The sequence below is a fragment of the Pygocentrus nattereri genome, chromosome 22 (genome assembly GCF_015220715.1).
Source record: "Pygocentrus nattereri isolate fPygNat1 chromosome 22, fPygNat1.pri, whole genome shotgun sequence".
Classification (NCBI taxonomy): Eukaryota; Metazoa; Chordata; class Actinopteri; order Characiformes; family Serrasalmidae; genus Pygocentrus; species Pygocentrus nattereri.
The window spans coordinates 16,082,803-16,107,951 of record NC_051232.1 but is presented as its reverse complement, the minus strand read 5'-3'; the positions used below and the strand labels follow the sequence as shown (position 1 = coordinate 16,107,951).

At 38.5% G+C, this 25,149-nt stretch overlaps 1 protein-coding gene across 1 annotated transcript; it reads left to right on the top strand.

Moving 5' to 3' along the window:
- The first annotated feature begins 2,953 nt into the window (after positions 1 to 2,953).
- Positions 2,954 to 23,216, top strand: chrna9a (cholinergic receptor, nicotinic, alpha 9a). Its single transcript, XM_037533091.1, has 6 exons — positions 2,954 to 2,996; positions 5,832 to 5,977; positions 13,612 to 13,766; positions 16,375 to 16,558; positions 19,332 to 19,686; positions 22,345 to 23,216. Exons 1-6 carry the CDS (start codon positions 2,954 to 2,956, stop codon positions 23,214 to 23,216), a joined length of 1,755 nt encoding a protein of 584 aa, XP_037388988.1.
- The last annotated feature ends 1,933 nt before the right edge of the window (positions 23,217 to 25,149 follow it).

Here is a 25,149-nt window from a genome sequence, read left to right as displayed (position 1 = left end):
ACTGTTTATGATATGTATATAGAGAAATCAAAATTAATCATTAATTAATGTATATTACATACTGGTTTTAATGCTTCTCTTGTTTGTAACCCATTAGGATGGTATGTTCCATGGAGGGGAGGTATTCAGGCAGCAGTGCATGAGAGAGGAGATCCACAGCTTGGAGCAGACAAGTTGTCTGCTAAGGGTGGCAGACTCAGAGTAGTGGGGTAGTCCAGAGGCCGGGAAAAGCCGGGTGACCGTTTTTATGCATTTCCTTATTGCTTTGTTGTATTTTTTTTTTGTAGACTTTAATAAATAGACAAGAATTGATGGATACTCACCATTCCGTCACTCTGAGGTTTTTCAGTAGCCTCATCTCATCCACCGCACATGGTCTCGTTACAACAGTGTCATTTTCAAATTGCAGTTTAATTGTATTCTGCATTATTTAACATTGTTCGGATAAGTTTAAATCCATCCATCCATCCATTTTCTAAGCCGCTTCTCCGTCAGGGTCGCAGGGGGGTGGTGCTGGAGCCTATCCCAGCAGTCTTCGGGCGGAAGGCAGGATACACCCTGGACAGGTCGCCAGTCCATCGCAGGGCATAAGTTTAAATCAATTAATGAATATGTTTTAACAAAGTTAGGAAATATAATGTAATAATACACAGCTTTTCAGTAAATTCAGAACACTACATTTAGTGCTCAGGCCTCAAGTCCAAAAAAAAGAATGTGCTGATCTTCTTGGTGAGAAAAGAAGTCAACATGAATCAGAAATAAAAGCACATTTTTCAACTGTAATGTGAGAAATTCTGAGTGAAATAGAGTACTCAGATTGAAAATAACTGTGGGCTGGACATGATTTTGTCTTCAGGATTTGAGTGAATCATGAAAAGCAGGTAGCCTTTTAGCTTTTCTTACACAAAGTGTAAGAAAAGTGTCTGTGCGTGTCACTTTATCAGCAACTGACTCATCTCACAGTGTGGCAGAAAACTTTGCTGCTATATGGGTCATTCCATGGAAATGGCACATTTTGAGTCCTCATCTCCTCTTTAGGTGTATTTTATCTACTGGGTCACAAAAATCTATATTTTAACAGCTTTACACATACATTGAAATATCTCCTTTAATACAGTGTATTTTTTTTTATTTGATCTTTTTATGAGAACTTTGTTTATTTATTTATTTTTGCTGACACCACCTATTTTGTCATGTCCCTCATGGCCTTCAACGAAAGTATACTTAGAATATACCAAATACAACTATAAAAAAGTCCATATATTTTGATGTCAACCTAAACAACTGTCTGTGTTTAATTGTTTGTGATATTATTTTTCAAAATTAATTGATAATTATTTATTAAAATCACATTATTTAGTTCTGTACCTAAGTAACCCCTCAACCCCATAACACAAATGAATCTCCCCCACAAAAACAATGGTATGATCCATATGATCCATATACATCAAGAAGTGACATCACTCAAGTCTTTTGGACAACAGGACAGCAAAGACGGGCAAGTGGCTTCCTTCTTTTATTTAATTTTGGTCATTTATCTTGTGATATTGTGGTCGCCAAACTCAGTGACTCAACACCGTCACATGAAAAAAAGATAGAAAACTATTACTTATAAAAAAAGTTTTTTTTATTTCAAAACTATATGCTAATTCTGAATCTCATGCATGCCATGTGCTCTCTCTCTGGTATACAGTATGTAGAGCAGCGGCCATTTTGTGCAAAAATCACAACCCCGTCACACTCGACCCCGTTACATGTTTGACTGTGAGGTATACATATCAATGATACATTTAAGCAAAAAATTTGAAAATGTCAAAGTCCAATTTGAACCATTCTAGTGGAATGGCCCATATATATTTGAACTACATCACTCATGTTAAGTCAAGAGAAGAAAGCAGGTTGTCTGCTAACATGCACTACGTCAAACGGTGTTCAATTAAAGATTTAGGAGGAAAAAGAATTTTGTCTTTTGAACAATGGATTGTGCTTAATATGAACCAGAACATGAACTAAACAGGTAAAAATAGTCCGTTTTCATTTTAGGTCCTTAGTCCCACAACAGGAAATTTCACCTCTGCATTTAACACTTCTGTGCAGTGAAACACCACATACACACTAGTGTTCACACACACTAGGGGGCAGTGAGCACACTTGTCCGTAGCATTTTACAGCCCTATCTACAGTGCCGGGGTAGCAGGTAGGGGTTAGGTGCCTTGCTCAAGGGCACTGCTGTCACACACTTTCGGCTCAGGGGATTGAGCAGGCGGCCTTTTGGTTGTAGGGCTGGTTCCCTAACCTCCAGTCCATGACTGCCCCAAAAGCACACAAAGACGAGCCAGCCAGGAGTCGAATCTTTTGAGCCATAGTGAGACGTGTTCTCCATTGCACCACTTGCCTTCTATTACTTTTCAAGGAAGTGATCACAATTTTGGTCAGAAAAATTGCAAGTAGATGTTTTTCCCAAAGTCTTCAGCCTTGAGATGTGCATCACCTACACTTGGATTTGAAATTCAGAGTGTGTAATGCTCAAACCGCATGACCTATGTGCAACAGCCCTGTATGATCAGGTGTCAGGACGCATCCTGACACCCACCAACAAAAGATCCTTCCAAATGGCCGACAAACAAATACACTGCCTCGTTTGCAGTGCAAGGTTTCAGCTGGTTTCCTCAGGTACTCTGTGCATAAGTGTGTGTGTGTGTGTGTGTGTGTGTGCGTGTGTGCGTGCTATGTGATACCCCAGGTCTTATTCCAGAGGGAGATTGTCATTCAGGCCTTCAGCGGTGCAGTGAATGCTGTGTAGTTAGAGCACCATTAACGGTGCTTCGATCTCAGAGAGGCCTTTTTTTTAGGCATTCTCTCTCTCCTCCATTGCCGAGACATGTAGCCTCACATAACAAGTGAGAAGCCACAAAATTGAGAAATTCTCAAAATTCTCCACCTGTTCAGAAAGATGAAGATTTGGGCTCTTGTTCTCATTAGCATGCGGCTACAAGGTAGGTCGAGACACTAGTCATAAGTGCATTTATTTGATGTTGTCTTGTGTTGCTTTATCATGGTAACTACATTTACATAACTAAATTGATGGGGTTTGCAGACTGAATGACTAATGTCATTTGCTGTGAGACTGACATGTCAGTATTTTTTCCCCTCATACAAACACCCATTTCTATATAACTTTGTAAACAGCAAGGACTTATGGGCTGTCTCCTTTAAAAATGTATGTAAGTATGTATGTGTATATATGTGTATAGTACATGGAAACAAGAAAGAATGCCCGGCTTGTTTGTAAAGCTTTCCTATTCACCTATCTAGCAGTAAACTGTCTTCTCCTCCTTCCTAATGTGTCTAGTTTGATGCACTTCTGAGTGGTAGGCAGGCAAGGGCATGTTATAAATAGTATTGAACTAAATGCTCCAGTACCCTGTGTTATGAGCGTTTTTCTGTGCTGACCAGTCAGATGAAGATGTGAAGGCTGACTATTAGTGACTGGTTAAACCTGGACCACAAATAATAGCTAGCTAGCACTTTCAGGCATCTGAATGTAAGGGCAACATCATTTAAGGTAGAACAGGAAATGAAAATAAGCTCTAGTTAACTTCAGCTTCGTCCCTATAAGATGTAATTTCAATCAGCAAAACCGGAGCTGTACCATTTCAGGTGGGGGCTACTGGTGTAATTACACCTCAATGCAACCCTTATAGTTTGTACAAGCATTCTTGTGCTCATATGCATGAGTATATTAGCTCTTGGTTACCAGACCAAGACACTCAACACACAAAACACCACACCGGGAATTCTCCCAACTCACCCAATCACTCACTCTAGCATTGATTCATACAAACGAGACCCATCAGTAACCAATTTTAGGAGGAACATCAGAAAGCATAGATATGTAGCTACGCACTGACTTTTAGTGAACTTAAATATAAGTTCGTAACACGTCTGTGGCTATGTTTACATGCAAAGACGTTTGCCAATCCGACTGAATACAATCGGATTACAGATTCAGACTGAGGTGTTTATTCTCACTCTGCTCAACAGTCTGACGAATATCTTCGTTTACATGCCCGCTACAAGTGATCCAATGCAAAATGACGCGCATGCGTGGAGCAGCGCTGAGGTGAACGTTACCATGACAGCGAACATCACTTGAGGTCCAATCGGCGTGAGATGAGTTTCCAGTTGGCGCGCTTGTGTTTTTAATGGCTTTAAACTGATGTCAGGCTCAGAAAAACGTCCTTTACATGCACTTATAAAGGAAGACGTCGTGCTCTGAGACACAGAAGCTGGACGTCCGTTCCACTGCCGTCTTTTAAAGCTCAGAGTATAAACCTCGTCTCCTCTGCTGACCAGTTTCTGCTCCGCCATGTTGAACACTATAAACCTTTCGCTGTGACGCGCCGCGCATGCGCTTCCGACTGGAGTGTAATCCGATTCAGGCGTTTACACGACTATTATTCTTCTATCCAATTTAGAGGATTTTTAGAGGTTTACCCACCTCGTTCAATCAGATAGAAATTGTATTCCGAATGGCCTCAATCGGATTAATCTATTCCGATTGAGGTGTTTACATGGACGTATTCTATTCCGACTGAGCTATTAGTGGGATTATTAACGGATTATCAGGCTGCATGTAAACGTGGCTTGTGTGCGGAGAAAGTTCCGTTCTTCAAGACAAGCGACAGTCATTTTGCTAGGGCAGCGCCCTCCCTCATGGAGATCAGCATGAACTCAGTATCCAGAACAAACGTTACGTGTTACTGAGCCAAACACCACAAACTATTTATGAGGTTTATATCAGATTTTTATCAGTGATTTGTCTCTTCAAACATGGAGCAGTTGCAATAAGTCTCTTCTAATTTTTGGTACCGAAACGTCAGCCTAAATGTTTGAGTCTCAGCAGTGCGAAATGAGGATGGGTGTCGAGTTGGACTGATGTAAAAGTCGCATGAATTCCGAGTTGGCTGTTCAGACTGAGCCGCATCGCCGCGGATCGGATACGGATCAGATTTCAGTACCACATATGAAAGCGTCTCAAATCGGAACTGAAAAAGCCAGATTCAGTGCGTCTTTTGCTGTTCATACCGACACACAGATAGATGACATGTCTGTGTCACACATGAAGAGAAAGGTCGGATTTGGGCCACTTTTACCTGCTGTGTGAACGTAGCCTTTGACTACTTACAGGCTTTTGTTGTGGCGCCGACAGTTAAACACAGCTTGTGTTACAGATCTATGCTAATTGTTAAATTAATTGTGAATTGAACATCTAAACAGACTATCAGCATAGTTATTAAAAAACAAACGAGAAACAGGAGTGGCAGTAGTTGCACATCAATAGCACCTGCTGCTCAGGAGTGGCACCAGCCAAATGCTAGTGGCACCAGCCATCGATATCTGTTGCTCAGGAGTGGCACCACAGCCACTCAGTAATCGACTATCCACTATGCCACCCTGAAGTTTGAATCTGAAACATTATATTACATAATAAATAATATGTTCCGTTACATTTTTCATTTTCTGCTTTTTACTTGACACTGAAAAATAAGTAACCTGTACTTAATGGTGGTTTTGACTGGAAAACAAATACCTTAAATACCATTTTGACTGTCGGTTTTACTCTATTAAATGGAGAAAACCTTTTAAATTCATTTTTAGGTCTGCTTTGTTGCTGGAAATTGGCAAGTGAGCTTCAAATAAATTCCCTGTTCATTATGTCTATAAACATAGTTTTATCCTCTCTCTCTGTGCACGGGTCTGTCCGAACTTTTTTCTGTGTTTCTTCTTTGTCCTCTTTCTCCATCCTTATATCATCCATTTTTTTGCAGTCGTGCTATGTGCTCAAGGCCGCTACGCTCAGAAGTTGCTGAACGATCTGATGGAGAATTACTCCAAGGCCCTGCGGCCTGTAGAGGACACAGACAAGGCCCTCAATGTCACGCTGCAGATTACACTCTCACAGATCAAAGATATGGTGAGTACAGGCACACAAAGACAGACAGGAGTAAAGGTGATAACCACAGACAGCTGACCTGCTAAGAAAAGCACATTTTCTAACTTAAGACCTAAGCACATTTCCTCCAGTATTGAGGCCAAGGACAATGAGCACACCACCCACACTATCCGTCTGGTCTTCTTGTAGTGGGTGTATTGTGTATTTTCATGTGTAACTGTGTGGTTTATGTGTAAAGGCTATGTCCCTGTGGCTACATTGCAGAAACCACATGACTCAAGCAAAGGGCATTGCCCGGTTCTCACATTGTATGCATGCAGTAGCCTTCAACTTGTAATATCACATCACTACGGAGCCCACAGGTTAAGTGACTGGATCACAAACTGTGAAATATAAGACCTTTGGAGACAAATGAACCCTAGGATGGTCTGTAGGCTGGCGTAAAGCCATTATTTCCCGAATTGAAATTAATTCAATTTAAAGAGTAACCACACTCCATAGTTTAACTTGGGTAACCACTCTACACTATACCAATGAGTGTCCTTGGGCAAGACTCTTAACACTGCCTTGGCCTACCTGTGTAAATTGATCAAACTGTAAATCGCTCTGGATAAGAGCGTCAGCCAAATGCCATAAAGGAAAATGTAAGTGTAACTTGATCAAAATGGGGACACTTTGGACAGTTAGCAAAGAAAACAGTGCAGCTGAGATAGCCTAAACCACCTAATTGGGGGTAAATACTAATATTAAGGTGAGTCTATACTAAACTAGCATTAACAACACAATAAAAGGTGTGAAACACTAAGTTACCATGCCATACTAATAATATGTGCATGCTTGGTTGGACTGCTCGATGAGTAGGATAAGCTGTTAAAACCATAGATGTACATGCATATATGCCATGCTGGTTTCAGCCAGGCATGTCAATGGTGCTGCATTCGTACTATAACAGAGCAGTAATTTAAGAAAGGTTCCCTCCAAATTTATACTATTTACAGAATACTGTGAACAGAAAGTGGGATATGATTATATAGAAGATAGAATGAAGCGACTGACACTCATGTTTGTGTCATGTTAATGTATAGATATGTCCAAGCGGCTGCCCAAATTGGCTGGGCAGCTCCTACAAAAAGTGTGGTTATTTGCACTGCACACTTTAGATTTGCACAGGCTCACACTTTCCTGCTATCCACTGCATGAGCCGATAGGGAAGTGCCAAATCACCTCAGTTCCCCCCTGGAAACAGCAGGATGACTGGATCCAGTTTGTATATACTATCAACAATGTAACGGAAAGACAAGCCTTGCCAATATGGTGGAATGATCCAAAAATCCAGCATGATCTGATGTCAGTGTCCTAGCCCTATAGTAGAGTTGAACCAGAGAAGGCGCTGCAGATGCTGAACTGACCACAGTTGCTGGGTCCAAAACTGAAAGGCACCTGTCTCGATGCCTTGCTGTATGTGCTGTCTCATAAGTCTGTGCCTCAGAGGGCAGCATTGTGATGAAGGTATCTACAACTGAATCGTGTTTGAAATGTGCTTCAAAGGCAGCGATACGTACATGTAGTGAAGATACAATAACGTTCTACTAGCTTTTAGGATTGCATATTGCCATCTAGAAAATACTGTATGTCTTTTAAGAATGCTGTCATGCTGAACATTTTATAACCACAATAAATAGTGTTGTATTTTTGCTCAAACCAGGCTTTCTCTGTGTGAGTGCTTGTGCTTTCTGCTTTCAGCGAAGGACACATCTATGCTGCCTTCTTAAAATGGATAAACAGCTAAACCTCAGACTTTTGATTTGAACATGACTGGATGCTTCAGAATACTGCAGCATTTATTACGTTTCAGACATAGGCGATAATGATGTTTTTTTGACTGTTTGAAAATCAGGGCCCATATCCCTACTTATAACATTTTTGTGGTCCTGATCATTTTCTAACCAGTGTTTATCTCTAGAATTAAACAGGTTCTTTTTTCTTGCTGTGCTTTTCAGACGGATATAAGATAAATTAGCTCTGTTCTTTTTGGCTATCATGTATCGTGCCTTGTTCAATAAGCACTTAGAGCTGAAACACCCCTTTATAAAAAAAAAATAAATAAATAAAAATTAATAAGACTGATATTATTTGTTATTACAAAGGAAAACATTTCAGTTTTAATGAGAAAAATGTGCTTTAATGTGTCATTACTGTTCAGTCATGGGTGGGCAGAATTTTAAAAAATTCATATCTTGATAGTGGAAGATATTTTGCGATACACAATGTGAAATACGATATTTAGATTTTTTTATTAAAGTTGGAACAGACGAAATGTACCAGTGGGACTACATTTAAAAATAGATAGCATATTATGATATTACTTATCACAGTATTGGTGACATCATTATTAATATAATGAATTGTCTCATTGCCTGGTCCTTAATTTAAACCTTGGACGTCAGATTGATATTATTGTAATTTGGCTAAATATTTATCTGTAATTAATAATAAATTATATAGTAGCTATTATGTCATGAATGACATTCCCTTGCCTTACATTCTGTACCAACAGACTCAAGTCTGCAGTTTTGAATTTTTTTTCTGTTTGTTTCAATGTCATAAAATTACCTTAATCTATTCAAATATAAAATATATAAAATAAATTAATTAAATTAATAAATTCATGTATATATATATATATATATATATATATATATATATATATATATATATATATATATATATATATATAAATATATGGCAAAAATGTAAAAAGTGCTTTTTATTTTCACAAAACAAGACCTAATAATACATTTTCATCCCATTCATATTATAATAAAATATTGTTTACTTTCTTTGCTCATTTTAACAAAGTATGAGTGAGAAATAATAAAACAAAAAGTAAGAAGACACATTTCGAGGCATATTTGCCATGGGGGGTCCTAGAAAACTAAAAGTGCTGTTAAATATGATACATTTTGGTTACTGTGCACTTATGTAGTACATACAGTGAGAGAAATAAGTATTTGAACACCCTGCGACTTTGCAAGTTCTCCCACTTAGAAATCATGGAGGGGTCTGAAATTTTCATCTTAGGTGCATGTCCACTGTGAGAGACATAATCTAAAAAAAAATTCGGAAATCACAATGTATGATTTTTTAATAATTTGTTTGTGTGTTACTGCTGCAAATAAGTATTTGAACACCTGTCAATCAGCAAAAATTCTGGCCCTCAAAGACCTGTTAGTCCGCCTCTAAAAAGTCCACCTCCACTCCACTTATTATTCTAAATTAGAAGCACCTGTTTGAGGTTGTTAGCTGCATAAAGACACCTGTCCACCCCACACAATCAGTAAGACTCCAACTACTAACATGGCTAAGACCAAAGAGCTGTCCAAAGACACCAGAGACAAAATTGTAGACCTCCACAAGGCTGGAAACAGCTACAGGGCAATTGCCAATCAGCTTGATGAAAAAAGATCAACTGTTGGAGCAATTATTAGAAAATGGAAGAAGCTAAACATGACTGTCAGTCTCCCTCGGACTGGGGCTCCATGCAAGATCTCACCTCGTGGCGTATCAATGATCCTAAGAAAGTTGAGGAATCAGCCCAGAACTACACGGGAGGAGCTGGTCAATGACCTGAAGAGAGCTGGCACCACTGTTTCCAAGGTTACTGTGGGTAATACACTAAGACGTCATAGTTTAAAGTCATGCATGGCACGGAAGGTTCCCCTGCTTAAATCAGCACACGTCTAGGCCCGTCTTAAGTTTGCCCATGACCATTTGGATGATCCAGAGGAGTCATGGGAGAACGTTCTGTGGTCAGATGATGAATAGAACTTTTTGGTCTTAATTCCACTCGCCGTGTTTGGAGGATGAAGTACCATCCCAAAAACACCATCCCTACTGTGAAGCATGGAGGTGGAAGCATCATGCTTTGGGGGTGTTTTTCTGCACATGGGACAGGACGACTGCACTGTATTAAGGAGAGGATGACCGGGGCCATGTATTGCGAGATTTTGGGGAACAACCTCCTTCCCTCAGTTAGAGCATTGAAGATGGATCGTGGCTGGGTCTTCCAACATGACAATGACCCAAAGCACACAGCCAGGATAACCAAGGAGTGGCTCCGTAAGAAGCATATCAAGGTTCTGGAGTGGCCTAGCCAGTCTCCAGACATAAACCCTATAGAAAATCTTTGGAGGGAGCTCAAACTCTGTGTTTCTCAGCGACAGCCCAGAAACCTGGCTGATCTGGAGAAGATCTGTGTGGAGGAATGGGCCAAAATCCTTGCTGCAGTGTGTGCAAACCTGGTGAAAAACTACAGGAAACGTTTGACCTCTGTAATTGCAAACAAAGGCTTCTGTACCAAATATTAACATTGATTTTCACAGGTGTGAAAAAAGGTCAAATACTTATTTGCAGCAGTAACACACAAATAAATTATTAATTATTAAATCATACATTGTGATTTCCGAATTTATTTCCCTCACTGTATCTGGTAGTGTTATGATGGGCAAGTTAAAGAGAATCTGCTTATTGCTTCTTTACCTCATCTGACTCTTTGAAAGTCAATGGCGTTAGTTTTGAGAATATTTTTATAATAATTGGAACAAAGAACAAACAAAAATATCTGATTTAGCGCAAATTTACTGGTCAAAAAAAACGGGACTGAATTTTGAGATTTCTGCCATATCAGACGAAGCAATAGTTTGGTGAAAAAATCTAATATACACAAATCAGATTTAACCCCTTACAACAAATGTAGTTGTTCAGCTAAGGCATATTTGATGTCTAAAAACAGCAGAGCTATGACGCAAATATAGTAGCAGAATCAGCAAGCACCATTGTGCTAACTGCATGCCTGAGTGATCACTTTCCTCCGGCTGTGTCAAGTTGTTCAATAATTTCAGACTTGCTTGTTTTGCTGGCATGGTTGTCTGTATATAAGATAAGAGTGTGTCTTTCACATGTTTTTCCACATTGAATTTGTTTGTGCTGATCAAAACTTTCATTAAGTGAGTTTCCGCAGTGAGTTTCCGCTCTGATCAAACTCAATCAAATATTCATTTACTTACTCCACCAAAGACTTTCCACCAACCAGATTTAGTTACTCAAAGACAGTGATTACGTCTAATGACCTCGAGCCAAAAGTAATCCTTACTCTGATCTAAAATAGCAGGCTGAATTTCACAAAAGCTTTTATGAACCGCAAGAAATAATTCATCACAGATCAGCAGCATTGAAAGAAAATGCAACACCAATAGCAGGACACAGCTAGAATAAAAGTAACAATACATCTGCTACCACAAATTATATCTGTCCACCAGAAATATTAAGATGTGTTGTTTTTTAATGAGATGCGCATGTTTGCTCGCCATCTTGCATTTTTCTGTATCTAGGCAGCAGTCTTTCTGTATCTTATGTGTGTAATAAATGAACATATATTGATGAGTGTATATCTTGTTTTCATACCGGGAGGTCCCTGATGCAGCCCACCCCAAACTTTATTTCTCCTACTACACACATATGCAGCATTGCTTTCATGCAAAATAACCTCCAAAATCTCATCATCTGCATTTTCTGCTTTTATTTATATGCTACACTGAGATAGCCAGGCTGGCTGACTAGTGATAAAATGAAAACTGGTGAAAGCTATTATCTAAAATGTGACATAATCATGGCGTTTCATTCTTGTCAGTCTTGTTTTTATTGCAGTTCTTTTACAGGACTTACATACATATACAGTACTGTGTGAAAGTTTTAGGCATCTAAGCTAATTTTTTAACAGTTTACCGCAGCGGTGAGTGTATCATCAATATGCATTAGAATAAAGTCAAATTCATAATTCAAATAAACATTAAAACAATAAAAAGGAACAGGAATTTCTTGGGTCCATATTTTTCCTTGACACCTTCACAGCCACCACAGAGACTCGTTAATATCATCAATTACATCATGAGCACAATTTAATGAAGCACTGATTGGTCAAACCAGGAGCTGCTTTTTAACTACATATAATACTGGGCTTCCTCGAGGAGAGGCTTGAAAATGGTTAAACAAACATGCTAACATCCAGAAAATCACTATTATATATATATATATATATATATATATATATATATATATATATATATATATATATATATATATAATTATAAATTAATATTCTAAACATTTTGTTTATTAAAATATTAACACTTTTCTCAGCAAATAAACACATACTACACAAATAAATAGATTTTGAAAATGTGTCTTGGGTGCCTAAGACTTTCACACAGTACTGTACATCGCTAATGCAAAAAAAAACAAAAAACAGGAGCGTTGCCTGTTGTGTCAGTCAGTATCAGATTCACACTATCGAGCTCAATCTGATGAGCTAATCCCTCGAGGCTGATCTTCACTTCTTATTCAAATTTCCATTTCACCTTAAATAGTGCAGAAGTTACACATGTACAGGCATCTGACTTTAACTGCTGCATGAGTTAAAGTGGAAGGGGAAATGAGAATAAGGAGCTTACCTCGGCCTCATCATTATCCACAGGTTACAGGAGACCGATTACAGTCAGTAGACTGGAGCTGTACCACTTGAGATGGCGACTGCAGCTTTAACCCCTACCTTTCTACACATATGCGCTCATATGTAACATTTACAGTTTATTTGAGTTTTTTTGTGCTCTATACATCAGCTCACAGTAACCGGCCAAAAACTGGTCCACCAAGAATTCTTGCGACTCTCTCGATCACCCACTCAGGGACTGGGGCACTTTCAACAGAAGAGGAAACTGAAATGTTTAAAAATGGGAAAATTCCCCTTTAATGAGTCTTGTGTTGTTCTGGACTGTTGAACAGCTGAAGTGTTGTAGCACACACACACATTTTCTAAATTGGTTGTCCTTCTAGGCTGGGGGGGGAGGGAGGATGGGGGGTGCTGTCCTAGAGCCTGTCCTAGCAGTCACTGGGCAGACAGCGGGAAACCCTGGACAGGTCGCACAGTCTATCGCAGGGTAGACAAACAGACAATCACACACATGCACACATGTACTTAGCATGTCCAATTGGCTTGCATGTCTTTGGACTGTGGCAGGAAACCAGAGTAGGTAGAGGAAACCCACGGAGACACAGGCAGAACATGGAAAGTCCATACAGACAGGGCCCTGCTGGGAAACAATTTTACTTTCCAAATTACAGCAAATGGTGTCCTCAGTTCCCAAATGAACGTTGTTAAGAGGACAGGTGATGGTAAACATGCCCTGTACCAACGTTTTTGCAACTTTACAGTCATTAAATTTAGGGTAAGCATATATAAACTAAAAAATGATATATATAATTAGTTGAACTATTGAATATCTTGTCTTTGTCTTGTTTTCAATTGAATATAGGTCAAAAAGAATTTGAAAAGTCTGTTTTTTAGTCTTCTTACTAAGCCAACTTTTTAGAATTTAGTTTGTATTAACATAATAGTGAAGCTCAGGAAAAACAGAACCATTAACATTTAAAAAAAGCCCAATAATCTTATTTTGGCGATGCTTTGAATATAATTATGAACAATTAGAATCAATCCTTTGATTCCAAGATCAGTGCAGTTAAAGTGCCCCCTTCAGACTGCTGGATCCTTTTCATACACCTAACACTGAATCTTTGTGTTCTTTTCTTTTTGCTAATAGGACGAGAGAAACCAGGTGCTGACCACATACTTATGGGTCCGGCAGATCTGGCATGATGCTTATTTGCACTGGGACAAGGAGGAGTACGATGGCTTAGAGGTCATACGCATCCCGAGTGACCTCGTCTGGAGGCCCGACATTGTCCTTTACAACAAGTAATGCACTTTACTCTCCTGAAGTTTGGATCCATGTCTCCTTATTTTGACTATTTTCCACATTTTTAAATAATGTATTATTCTAACATCAAAACTATGAAATAACATATATAGAATTACCACTGACCCAACCAAAAACTTCAACATGAGCCTTTAAATGTCTAAAAAGACATTCAGTCAGGGGTAACCAACATTGTTTCATACTATACAAGATACAGTACCAGTAAAAAGTCTGGATACTTGGATGTGTGTGATATACAGCACACATATTGCTGCTGATGTAACAAATACTCATTTCTATGATTTTTTTTTTTTTTTTAACAATTTCTCAGAAATTTCACAGTAAACGTGGCCATGGTAGGAAACGGCATGTAGATTAATTGTTTTTTAGTGAATCAACGATCAACATGGGGTTACAATGTTAAAAGCATAAATATAGCAATAGCATTCAAAAGTAATAACTCGAATGAAAACTATGATGCAGCATGAATGCTGCATACTGGGAGGGCATGGCTGTAATAAGCTGTAGCTGAACTATTCTAATTCAAACCACTGCTTAATTAAATCTGTCTTTGTGGATGACATGGCATTCAGCAGGAAATCTAAATGTAGTTACTGTATTGAATGTAAGTTTTGATATGATGGATTACTAAAATATTGATTAAACAAGCATGTATTTATACTACAACTACTTTTGTTATTGCTGTTATAAGTAATATTATTATTACTGCTAATAGCAGTAGCAGTTAAATTGAAACTAAAATGAAATTAATTCATGAACTTAAATGAAAACACAGACACAATTTGCTCTGCTTTAAGCTTTAGTTCAGCTATAGCCATTTTTCTCACATCTCAAGCAGGAAACTTTTCTGCAATAAAGCAACAGTTTCTCAATGTTTGTGTTTGAAGGCTGAAGTCAGCCTCTTATTTGCCAGCTTCTTGTTTGAAATTTCTCATTCCATTTTAAATGGTTCCATTTCAAAAGACGCCAGAGTCTGGCATTTTCTTGTTGCAGATTAAATGTATCAGGAAACCAGCTCGAGTGGTTATAAATGCAAAAGATGCAAAAGTTCATTTGTCTCCAAATGTCTTAAATCTTCCTTTTTGACGTTTCATTGGCTACTAGCTAGGTGAGATTGTTGTCTGAGTTGCTAACACGGCGTTTGTGTACAGGGAAACTCCTGCCGATTGGGTAAAATGAGCCAGTTGGTTTCCTGGAAGGGGTGCAATCAGGAAAAACCCTCTCATCTTGTGGAGATTTATGCAAGTGCAGTAGCCAGAATAAACTTGAAAAAAAAAAACAACTATTTGATCCAAACGCTATACACAGTTTACACAGTCTTTGTCAGCTTTAACTTCTGATTTCAAACATGTTTCAGGTTTAAAAGTCTCTCCCAATTCAAAGATCAGAGCTTGGTCTTGAACAGCATATGTAAAAATAACTTTCTGGAGGTGTTGTCAAAATGGCCACCAAGTAGGCAGACTTACCTATAAGGACTTTGATCACACTTTCGTGCGTCAGAGCAGAGCGATTTCAGGAAGTTCTGGCACTGAAATTGACTTCGCCCCTCCAAGAGCTTGTGTAACAAACTTCACGTGAGGTAATAAAATAATGGAACAGCCCTTAAGATGGTGTCTGGAACTCCTCTGAGGAGAAATGCAAGTGGACAGGGCATGTTACTAGTATTGAAATAGACAGTTACAGTTGTTTTTTGTTTAACTCAGCACGCCACACAAAAACATAACCACTCAGGCTGCATAAAACGTGAGGCCTCTTACATACGAAAAGAGTCTCTTGTGTGCTGTCAGTAGAACTGACTCATAACACACTTCTTCTGGATAGATACTATTTGTGGCAACAGGTAGCCTGTTTAATGTTGCAGTGTAGTGACAGTTATGCAGTCTGTGGAATGGTGGTTGAGTTCTTCTGGCAGTACAGCAGAGGTTAGATGAGCTGATAAACTTTCCGCTTTCATAAAACTTTGTTTTTGTTGTGTATGGAAACTTCATAGGGGCAGAAACATACTTTATAGTGCATTTATATAACAATATTTTCTTTCAAGTTATTTTAAGAATTTCTATTGGTCAATTTGTTCATACAATGTAAAGATTAACTGATATCTGCAAGTTATGTAACGTAAAAAAAAAAAAAATAAAAAGAATAATGAGGGTAAAAACCTCATTGTTGTTGATTTTCTAAGTGCAAAATAAGTTACCACCTCCTCTACAGGGGACAACCTTTAATATGGCATTTTTCTGCAAGCTTTAGTACACGGTTTCTTTATTGTTTATTTAGTCTCTGTTTTTTAACATGAGTTTAACATGTTGGAAAAAAAATAAAACAAAAAATATAAAAAGTGCCATAATTTTTGCACTGGCTACATTTTGTTTTACCAATTTTCCAGTATAATAAAAGCAGTAATTGTGCATAAAAATCTCTAGACACATGTTCTCTGTAGAGAATGTGTAGAATTCTACAAAACATATATTTGACCAGGGGCACCCAGTCTTTTACATACAACTTTGCATAACATGCTGTGTAATAAGCCAGTTTGTACAAAACAAAGCAGTACACATAAAAAAATCTCTCTCTGTCTCACTTCCTTAGTGCTGATGAAGAAGACTCGTCAGGTCCACCTGACACTAATGTGGTGTTACGGTATACGGGTGAGATCACTTGGGATGCTCCTGCCATCACTAAGAGCTCATGTGTGGTGGATGTTTCTTACTTCCCCTTTGACAGCCAGCAGTGCAACCTCACTTTCGGCTCCTGGACCTATAATGGCAATCAGGTGAAACACACACCTGAGAAAAAATATAAATCTATACACACGATATATTTACAATATATAAAATATAAAAATATAAATGTATACATAAATATACCCAGCATATGGGTGCATATCTGAATGCACATACATAGCATCTTAGTACATACTGTGGAATCACAATTATAGTGTAGATTGAAGACCATACTTTACCATGGCTGATGTTAATGCCATCCATCCATCCATCCATCCATTTTCCAAGCCGCTTCTCCGTGAGGGTCGCGGGGGGGGGTGCTGGAGCCTATCCCAGCTGTCATTGGGCGGAAGGCAGGATACAGGATGTTAATGCCAATCTGAAATCAAATTAGACCTTTTTACCTTGTTATTTTACCTTGTTATCCCTGCATTAAAACCTGGCAGAGTTCTGTGATGGTTATCACCACATGGACCCTATAATTTTTAATGAACTTTTAATTAAGACTACTATAGGCAGCCAAAGATATTGTCAGCTGAATCCAGAAACACAGCTGTCTTCTTTGCACTTTAATTTAAAATGGTCTGAAACGTATTGTGGGTTGATGGATTGGAAAATCTGGAAATGATGGATGTTCTCCAATTCAAGACATGGTCTGTCATGGTATTGGAGGGGTGGGGTGTTAGTGGGTGACTTTTACATCTGTGAAGGCGCTATTAATGCTGAGCTACATTTTGGAGCAGCATATGTTGCCTTCTAGATAGGGCTGGGCGATAAAATGATAGCGACAATTATCACGATATAACATTTCCTCGATAGAGTGATAAGAAAGGTTCGATAAAATAAAACCCCGTTCTCACACTCCCACGTTCAGTGAAAGCCCTGGTGGAGTTTTCTACTGCAAGGAAAGCGACACTACTCTGCTGTCACCAGGAGAGGGCGCACTTCCAAGTTTTTCGACATGATTAGAGAGGGTGGGGTCGACAAGTGAAATGAGTTATACATTCCCTGTTTGAGTGGAGCGACTGGATATCTGTTCTCCTGTGACCAAGTGTGAAAGACGAGATCAGTGGCATAGCTGTCCTGACCTACATTGAACTTACCTCTTTCCATACATCCTAACAAGCTTTAGCAGCGTAATCATGTCGGCTCATCAAAACTACAAAACTACTCAAACCACTGCAATAGAATAGAGAGTCTAGTCGTCTGATAGCTGTGTTTGCATACTGTGATATGATCTGACATGGCGGTGGTAGGACTGATGGCAGTAAGGCAGTGTGATCCATCACTGACCTACTAAGCCAGTTAATACTTGCTGTTTGTACTAAGTTGATATTGTTGAGAAACTAAACAGTTTAGCATGGTTGTTGGCCACTTGTTTAGCATTTGTAACCCGATAGCCGAGCACTCCTCACCAGACAGCTAAAAATAACCTGTTTTTTTCTTAAATTATGACTATTACAAAAACTTCTGCTGTGCTTTTCCAGCTGATAAAAAACAGCCAATCACACTTTCTCCCACTGTCCCATGACAGATAGGTGAAATGTTCCACTGTTTGGTGAGTGTTTGTCATGTTCCAACCATAAAGGACAGCGATTAACCACCCAGGAGCAGAAATCAGCCTTCAAACTTAAAAGGAATAATGATTTCACAGTTATCGCGATATGTGTCGAAGTTGAATGATATGAATTTAGTTTATTGTGACATCATTTTTGGCCATATCACCCAGATCTGCTTCTAGATAACAACTTTTTCAAGGACGTCCAGACATGACAACACCAAAAAAGCATTCTGCCTTTGTCTTGGTAAAACAGCATGGCTTTGTGATAAGGACGTGTGGGTGTGGGACTGGCTTGTCTGCAGACCATAAGTATCTCCCTTTGAAAACATGATACATTATTAAGCTCAAATTACACCACTGAAGGACCCGTATAGGTGTAGAACTGAAGACGTGTATAACAGAAACATGCATGACAGAAGAACATTTTCTCCAAACAGTTATATAATTCTAAAGTGTTGTTAAAAGGAAAGGCGATGAAACACAATAAACATGCTCCTGTCCCAACTTATTTGGAATGTGAAATATTGGATTGAATATTGGAAACATTGGATATTGATAACTGTTAATCAATATCAGTATAAAAAAGTCAATGTTTCACCCAAAATGTTTTTTTTTTCTCTTAAATATTTGACCATTTTTATAGATAACAGTATATCACAGCATCAGAAACAAAAAAAGCAAGTCTACTTGATATTACCTAAAAACGTGACATGGTTTTAGGTGTTTATTTTGCATGATGTAATATATAATTATTTTACATGTATATAATATTATACATATTTCATATAGTAAAAAAACAAATTTCAGACACAAAACCTTTCTTAACTGATTGACTTTGTTTGGGGAAGATTGTGTAAATGATTTTGTTTTGCCAGACTGCAACTTTAATACACAGCTATGCAAAAATTTAGGGCACTTCTGGTAAATGAACATTTGGTTGATTTTGTAAGTGAAACTAAGTTAACACATCTTCTTCAAAGAACGCACTTTTGCACATTTTAATGCACAGCTTTATTTCCTTTGCTGAATTCAGAAAACTGAATAATTATAAAAATGTTCATTTGCACTCTAAAATTTTGCGGAAGTTTTGTTTTATTTAGGTTTGTTTACTGTAGAGGATATGTTAACTTATCATTTAGAGAATCAACAAAACGTGTCACATGTCAAACTTCTGCATATGACTGTAAAACTTCACAAAATATATTGGCTGTTACAGCAAACCCCTAATATATCTCACTGTTCCCTGACGCCACACTCCACAGGTGGACATCACTATGGGCGGGATGGAGGGTGGTGATCTTTCAGACTTTGTGGAGAATGTGGAGTGGGAATGTCACGGCATGCCAGCCGTGAAGAACGTGATCATGTACGGCTGCTGTTCAGACCCCTACCCGGACATCACCTACACGGTGCTGCTAAAACGGCGCTCCTCCTTTTACATCTACAACCTGCTGCTGCCCTGCTTCCTCATCTCATTCCTGGCTCCACTGGGCTTCTACCTACCTGCGGACTCGGGAGAGAAAGTCTCTCTTGGGGTCACCGTGCTGCTGGCCCTCACTGTCTTCCAGATGATGGTGGCTGAGAGCATGCCACCGTCCGAGAGCGTGCCGCTCATTGGTGAGTTTGGGTTGGAGCGCGATGTTCCCAGGGTTATCTTACTTTGACTACTCATGGCATGTTATTACTTTTTCTTTTCCAGTACTGAAACTGGTATCAGTGTAGTCATATTTTTCTTCTAACTGTTGTCTGTCTATTGTTTTTATGATGGTTTTACTATATTCTGGCAAAGAAAGAATGATGGTGGTCTTTTCTTTTCTGTTATTTTTTTTTTTAATTGCTTTTTACTGTCACTTTCAGACTAAAGTTTGAGTAGGTGATGTTAGATCTGCCAAAGTAGCAATCAGAGTCAGCAATATGTATATGTTAGCTGCTCGTATTCCTCTCCCTGTGGCTGCTATGTTTTTTGTAACTTAGCTAGATGCTACTTACTACTTGTGTTAGTGACTTGTTTCAGGAACTACAGGCTATTATAAGCTATTAACTTATTAAGCTATTAAGCTATTAACATTTCAGAGAATGTCATAGCAGTCCACTGTGACTATAGGAGTAAAATGATACGTTCACTGCCTAACATCAAGCCTCCGTGTTTTTCCATAATTACACTTCACAGGCATGGCGCACAATAAAGAAGAAACTCCTTTACAGTGTCTGCACATATGAGCATAATGGCCCATCCTCCTCTGGTCAAACTACCTACAAGTGATTACATTACTAATATTAATAGCAGTAATATTGGTATTAGGAATAACTAGGAGTCTATGAGAACACCAGTGTAGTGTTATATGTTAACACATCCTCTACACAGAGTTTATACAGAGTTTTGCTGAGTTTAACATAAAAAAATAACATAAAAGAACATAATATAATAACAAATATTGAATGCACAAAAGTCATGGAACATTGAATTTGTTGTGTGTCATTTAGAAAATAAACAAGTAATGTAATTTCACCAGGGGTACCCAAACTTTTCGCATACGGCTATATATCGTGGATTGTGAACTGTGTAATGACTTCTTTAAAATTTGGATTTATACTTAACTCCTGTTTTTCCTTTTCCAGCAGGAACTTTGTTATAGCAGCGAGTGCAATAGAAAACATTTTACTTCACATTTACTAGCACTATTCCCTTGAATGAATAAGACCAATAAAGATGTGCTAGGCCAAGTGTCATTCAGAAGACAGAAAGAGAGATTCTAGATGAGTCTACTTGCATTGCTGAATTTAAAATGGAAACTACTGAATGATTCGAACATATGGTGTTATTTTTTTAACAGTAGTAATTATTATTGCAATAATGTATTATTGGAATATACACAGTAAAAATCTAAATGTGCATGTCAGATGGCCTTCTTTTTCCAAATTGTCCCAGCATGCTTCTGCACTGTTAAGCATTCAATTTTTTTAATGCCCAACATGTCATCTGCCCTGATTCTCACACTTCCTTGGCTGTTTACGACGTACCGTTCAGTGTTATGTGACGACACATCTACTTAAAAACAGACTAGCATAGAAAAGACAATTAAGAAAAAATCTTTGGTGTGCTTTTCTTGGTATTGATAGGGAAAATCAAATAAAGTCATCTGAGTGGGTGGGAAAAAAACTGAATATAGTTTAATTTCTGTAAGGATGTGTAAATTGAAGTCCCTATAACCCTCTCTTAAAGTCTCACCTACTTAGTTTCCCAAGTCACATCAAGATTACATGTCAGTTGTCTAAAACAGGGCGCAAATATGATAAGGGGGTGCATCTTGAGGTAAACCCTCTGTATTTACATTCATGTGATTCGCCAACCTCGTGTAGGATACCCTTGACTGACTAAATGTTGTAAAAGGGTTTTTCTTTACCACAGAAATAATTTTACAATCAACAACTTTAGTTGTCTTCATGATCTTCCAGGCCTTTTGGTGTTGATGAAGTGCTTAGCCCAAGGGCACAACCAGGTATACTCTGGGATATAAGCCCCCAACATTCCAGGTGCTTGTTACCTTGCTTACCACTAGGCTACCAGTCACACCTAATTTAAATAAAAGTTGACCACTCTCAAATTTGCACCAGTTGTCTAATATAATTAGTTTTTGGTATGGCGTTTGAGGTTTTCAGAAAGCTCGTATTGGTACTGCTGTGATGAAAATAAAATGGAAAGTTCAAATGCCAAAAGTCATGACCAGAAAGCCGGACCAGAACCAGGCCTATTTCATCTTATGTTTTATTAAAGTGATGATTAGCCAAAAATTTAATTGCCATCATTTTTCCACTCCTACATACGGTCAATCAGCCTATGCAGTTTTGATATGCACCCTTTGCATCCTTAGACTTGGATTGGAGATACAAGGCTAATATAGCTACAAAGTAGCTTGCAGCTACTAGTTTAATAAGCCACAAATTTAATAAATCATTACACTTTTGCTGCAGACTGCATTGTTAAGTTTTAGACTTGATTGTAGCACCATCTCTGTATGGATTTGTAGGTCACAGTCTTAGCTGTATGATGCTATACAACATTATCTTTTAAAAATAGCTATAAAAACAAGCTACTTGTGCTTCATATTTCTTTTGCAAATCCAAAATAGCAAATGTTTGGTCACCAAACATGTTTTGGCTGAGCAGCTACATATCAGTTAAATGTGATTTTTGTATGAAACATTGTTTTAAGAGGACTTGTTCATGGATTGTTTATGGATATATTAACTTACTGCTTCTTTCCTTATTCTTTAGGTAAGTACTACATTGCGACAATGACAATGATCACGGCCTCCACCTCTCTGACAATTTTTATCATGAACATTCACTTTTGTGGTGCAGAGGCCAAACCAGTGCCGCAGTGGGCCAAAGTCTTGATCATCGACTACATGTCCAAGATCTTCTTTGTGTATGAGGTGGGGGAAAACTGCACTACCCCTGAAAGCGAGCATGGCCCAATCTTCACTGAGGACCCTATGGCCAGCCTGGAGAGAGATGGCTACTTTGACAGTAGTTTCTATGGTGATATCGGGTGTGGTGATGGGCCCCATCATCAATTTAACAGGTACAACGATTGTAGTAGAGATTGTTGCCGTAGCACTAATCACCATAGAAATGGATACCACCATGGTAGCCCACATGGGCACCATGCAACGGAGTGTATACCTCCACAATTTTCACTGAAACAGAAAACACAGCGGCCCAAGTACATACACCACATTGGACGAGATGGTAATGCTGTACACCCCATGCATCAAAGTGAGGAGAAACTGAAACAAAGTGATCTCTCCATTCCGGAAAAACTCAATGTGTATTCTTATGAACATGGCAACAGCTACCCCAATGGCAACAGCTATCACCATGACAATGGCTACAGCAAACCATATGCAATGGAAGACTATGGTAAAGGACCTGATGCAGCTGGGTGCACCTGTGTGTGTGGCCAGCATCAAAAAGTGGTGCGCAATATTGAGTATATCGCCAACTGCTTCAGGGAACAAAGGTCGCACCAAGCCAAAGGGGCAGAGTGGAAGAAGGTTGCCAAGGTAATGGACAGGTTCTTCATGTGGGTCTTCTTCATTATGGTCTTCCTCATGAGCATTCTCATTATGGCGAAGGCATCCTGAGACCACGTGACATCAGTTCTGCTCAGACAAGATTATTATTACATCATCGGTTTCAAGGCTTTTTAAGTTTTTAAACCATTCCGCCAACAGAACAAAGATGAGTGCTTGTAACTAAATCATTTCATTATTACTCATTGGTAATTTCATCAGGTACATCTACTATCTACACCCTAAGAAAAAAAAAATCTTTCAGGGTGCAAACACTGTCACTGGAGTGGTCCCCTTAAGGACATGTCTTCAGTACTTTTTGTTAAGGAGCAGAGTTGAATCATATTCCACTGCAGTTATATTTTTTATATTACAATATAATATTTACTATATAATATTTATATTATATAGTTTCTAACTTGCATTAATTGCACTCACCCTTTCTTAACTCCATACCTTCTGTTTTGTTTTTCTATTTAAAAAATAATTTATTAATTATGTGCCCCCTTTTTACAACTGTGTAGGTGCACTTTGTGCATTTACAATTACTATATGTAGGTCATCTGTTGCACAATTTATCAGCCCCCTTCAAGCCTGTCCATCTTTGGAGACCACCACTGTTGTCTATAACTGTACACCTATAAAGTTACTGTCTACTTGATGGATCACACAAAACAAAAGTTTGTAATATATCTATACACCTGCTCATCAAACCTACATGTGTTTGCTGGACAACCTATGGTTATGAAACCATGGACATTAATGTGCAGTTGGCCCCTCTTTGCACTTATGACAGCCTCCTCTTCTGTGAAGGCTTTCCACAAGATTTTGAACTGTGTCTATAGGAATTTGTCCGCAGTCAGTGAAAAGAGTATTTGTGAGCTCAGTTACTGATGTTGGACAAGAAGGCCCGGCTTGCAATCAATATTCAAATTCTTCCCAAAGGTGTTCAGGGAGGTTGAGATCAGAGCTCTGTGCAGGCCACTGGAGTTCCTCCACACTAAACCCGTCAAATGTCTTTATGGACCTCGCTTAGTTGAGGTCTTCCTCAAACTGTTATTACAAAGTTGGAAGCATGTAATTGCATTTGTACAAAATGGCTATATAAAATGTCTTTGTACAATGCTGACTTAACACTATCTTTCAGTGGATCACACTAGTAAACATAATGGTTGGCTATGCTTCTGGATGAATAACTTGCATCCAGTCAGTGTGGAAGCAGCTTAGTTTACAGCACAATTTCCAATTACTTCAAAAACAGACAAAACATCGGCCATAATGGTAAAATCTTGTTGTACTGTCAAATGTACCCAAGTACAAGTACATTCATCTTGCAGATGAGGATAAAGTTATCGCACTATCACACGACCAATAAGTGCATTTAAATGCAATTAAAGCTTGCAATGAAATGCGCAGCAGGTGCAAATTCATGATTACATGACAAAAATCTGCCACAGAAGTGTGTGAAGCTATTGACCTGGGAAGGTCAATTTACAAAAAGCTTTGTTTTTCCTGTATCTTGGTTAAATAACTTAGAATTAGTCCAAAATACTGTTGTACCAGTGCAGCACTACCTACATTATCCCAAAGAAAACGTTAACGTTATTATGACATTACAATGATTTGTCCTCTAAACTGGAAGCTTAGTGTTTATCTGCTGTCTGTAATTCTTGTTTATGTGTATGAACAGAATGTAAGTGGACACTGAAGTAAAAGAATTATAATTTAATTAGTTAATTATACATTATTTATAAGTGTGTGTGTGTTTGGGTGTGTGAGAGAGAGTGCTGAAGGTTAATTATCTATTATTGATGTGTCCATGCTAGCCACAGATTGTCTTACTTCTCACCCATGTGGGAACATGCCGTTACCTTAACTATTAAAGGCATTATTTTAACAATTAAAGACAAACATTGTTTCTGAATGTAAGGCAAAAGGAACTGAAGGAAGAAATAAACAGCAGGCCAAGATGAACGGGAGTAAAGAGAATTAAAGAACATAAATA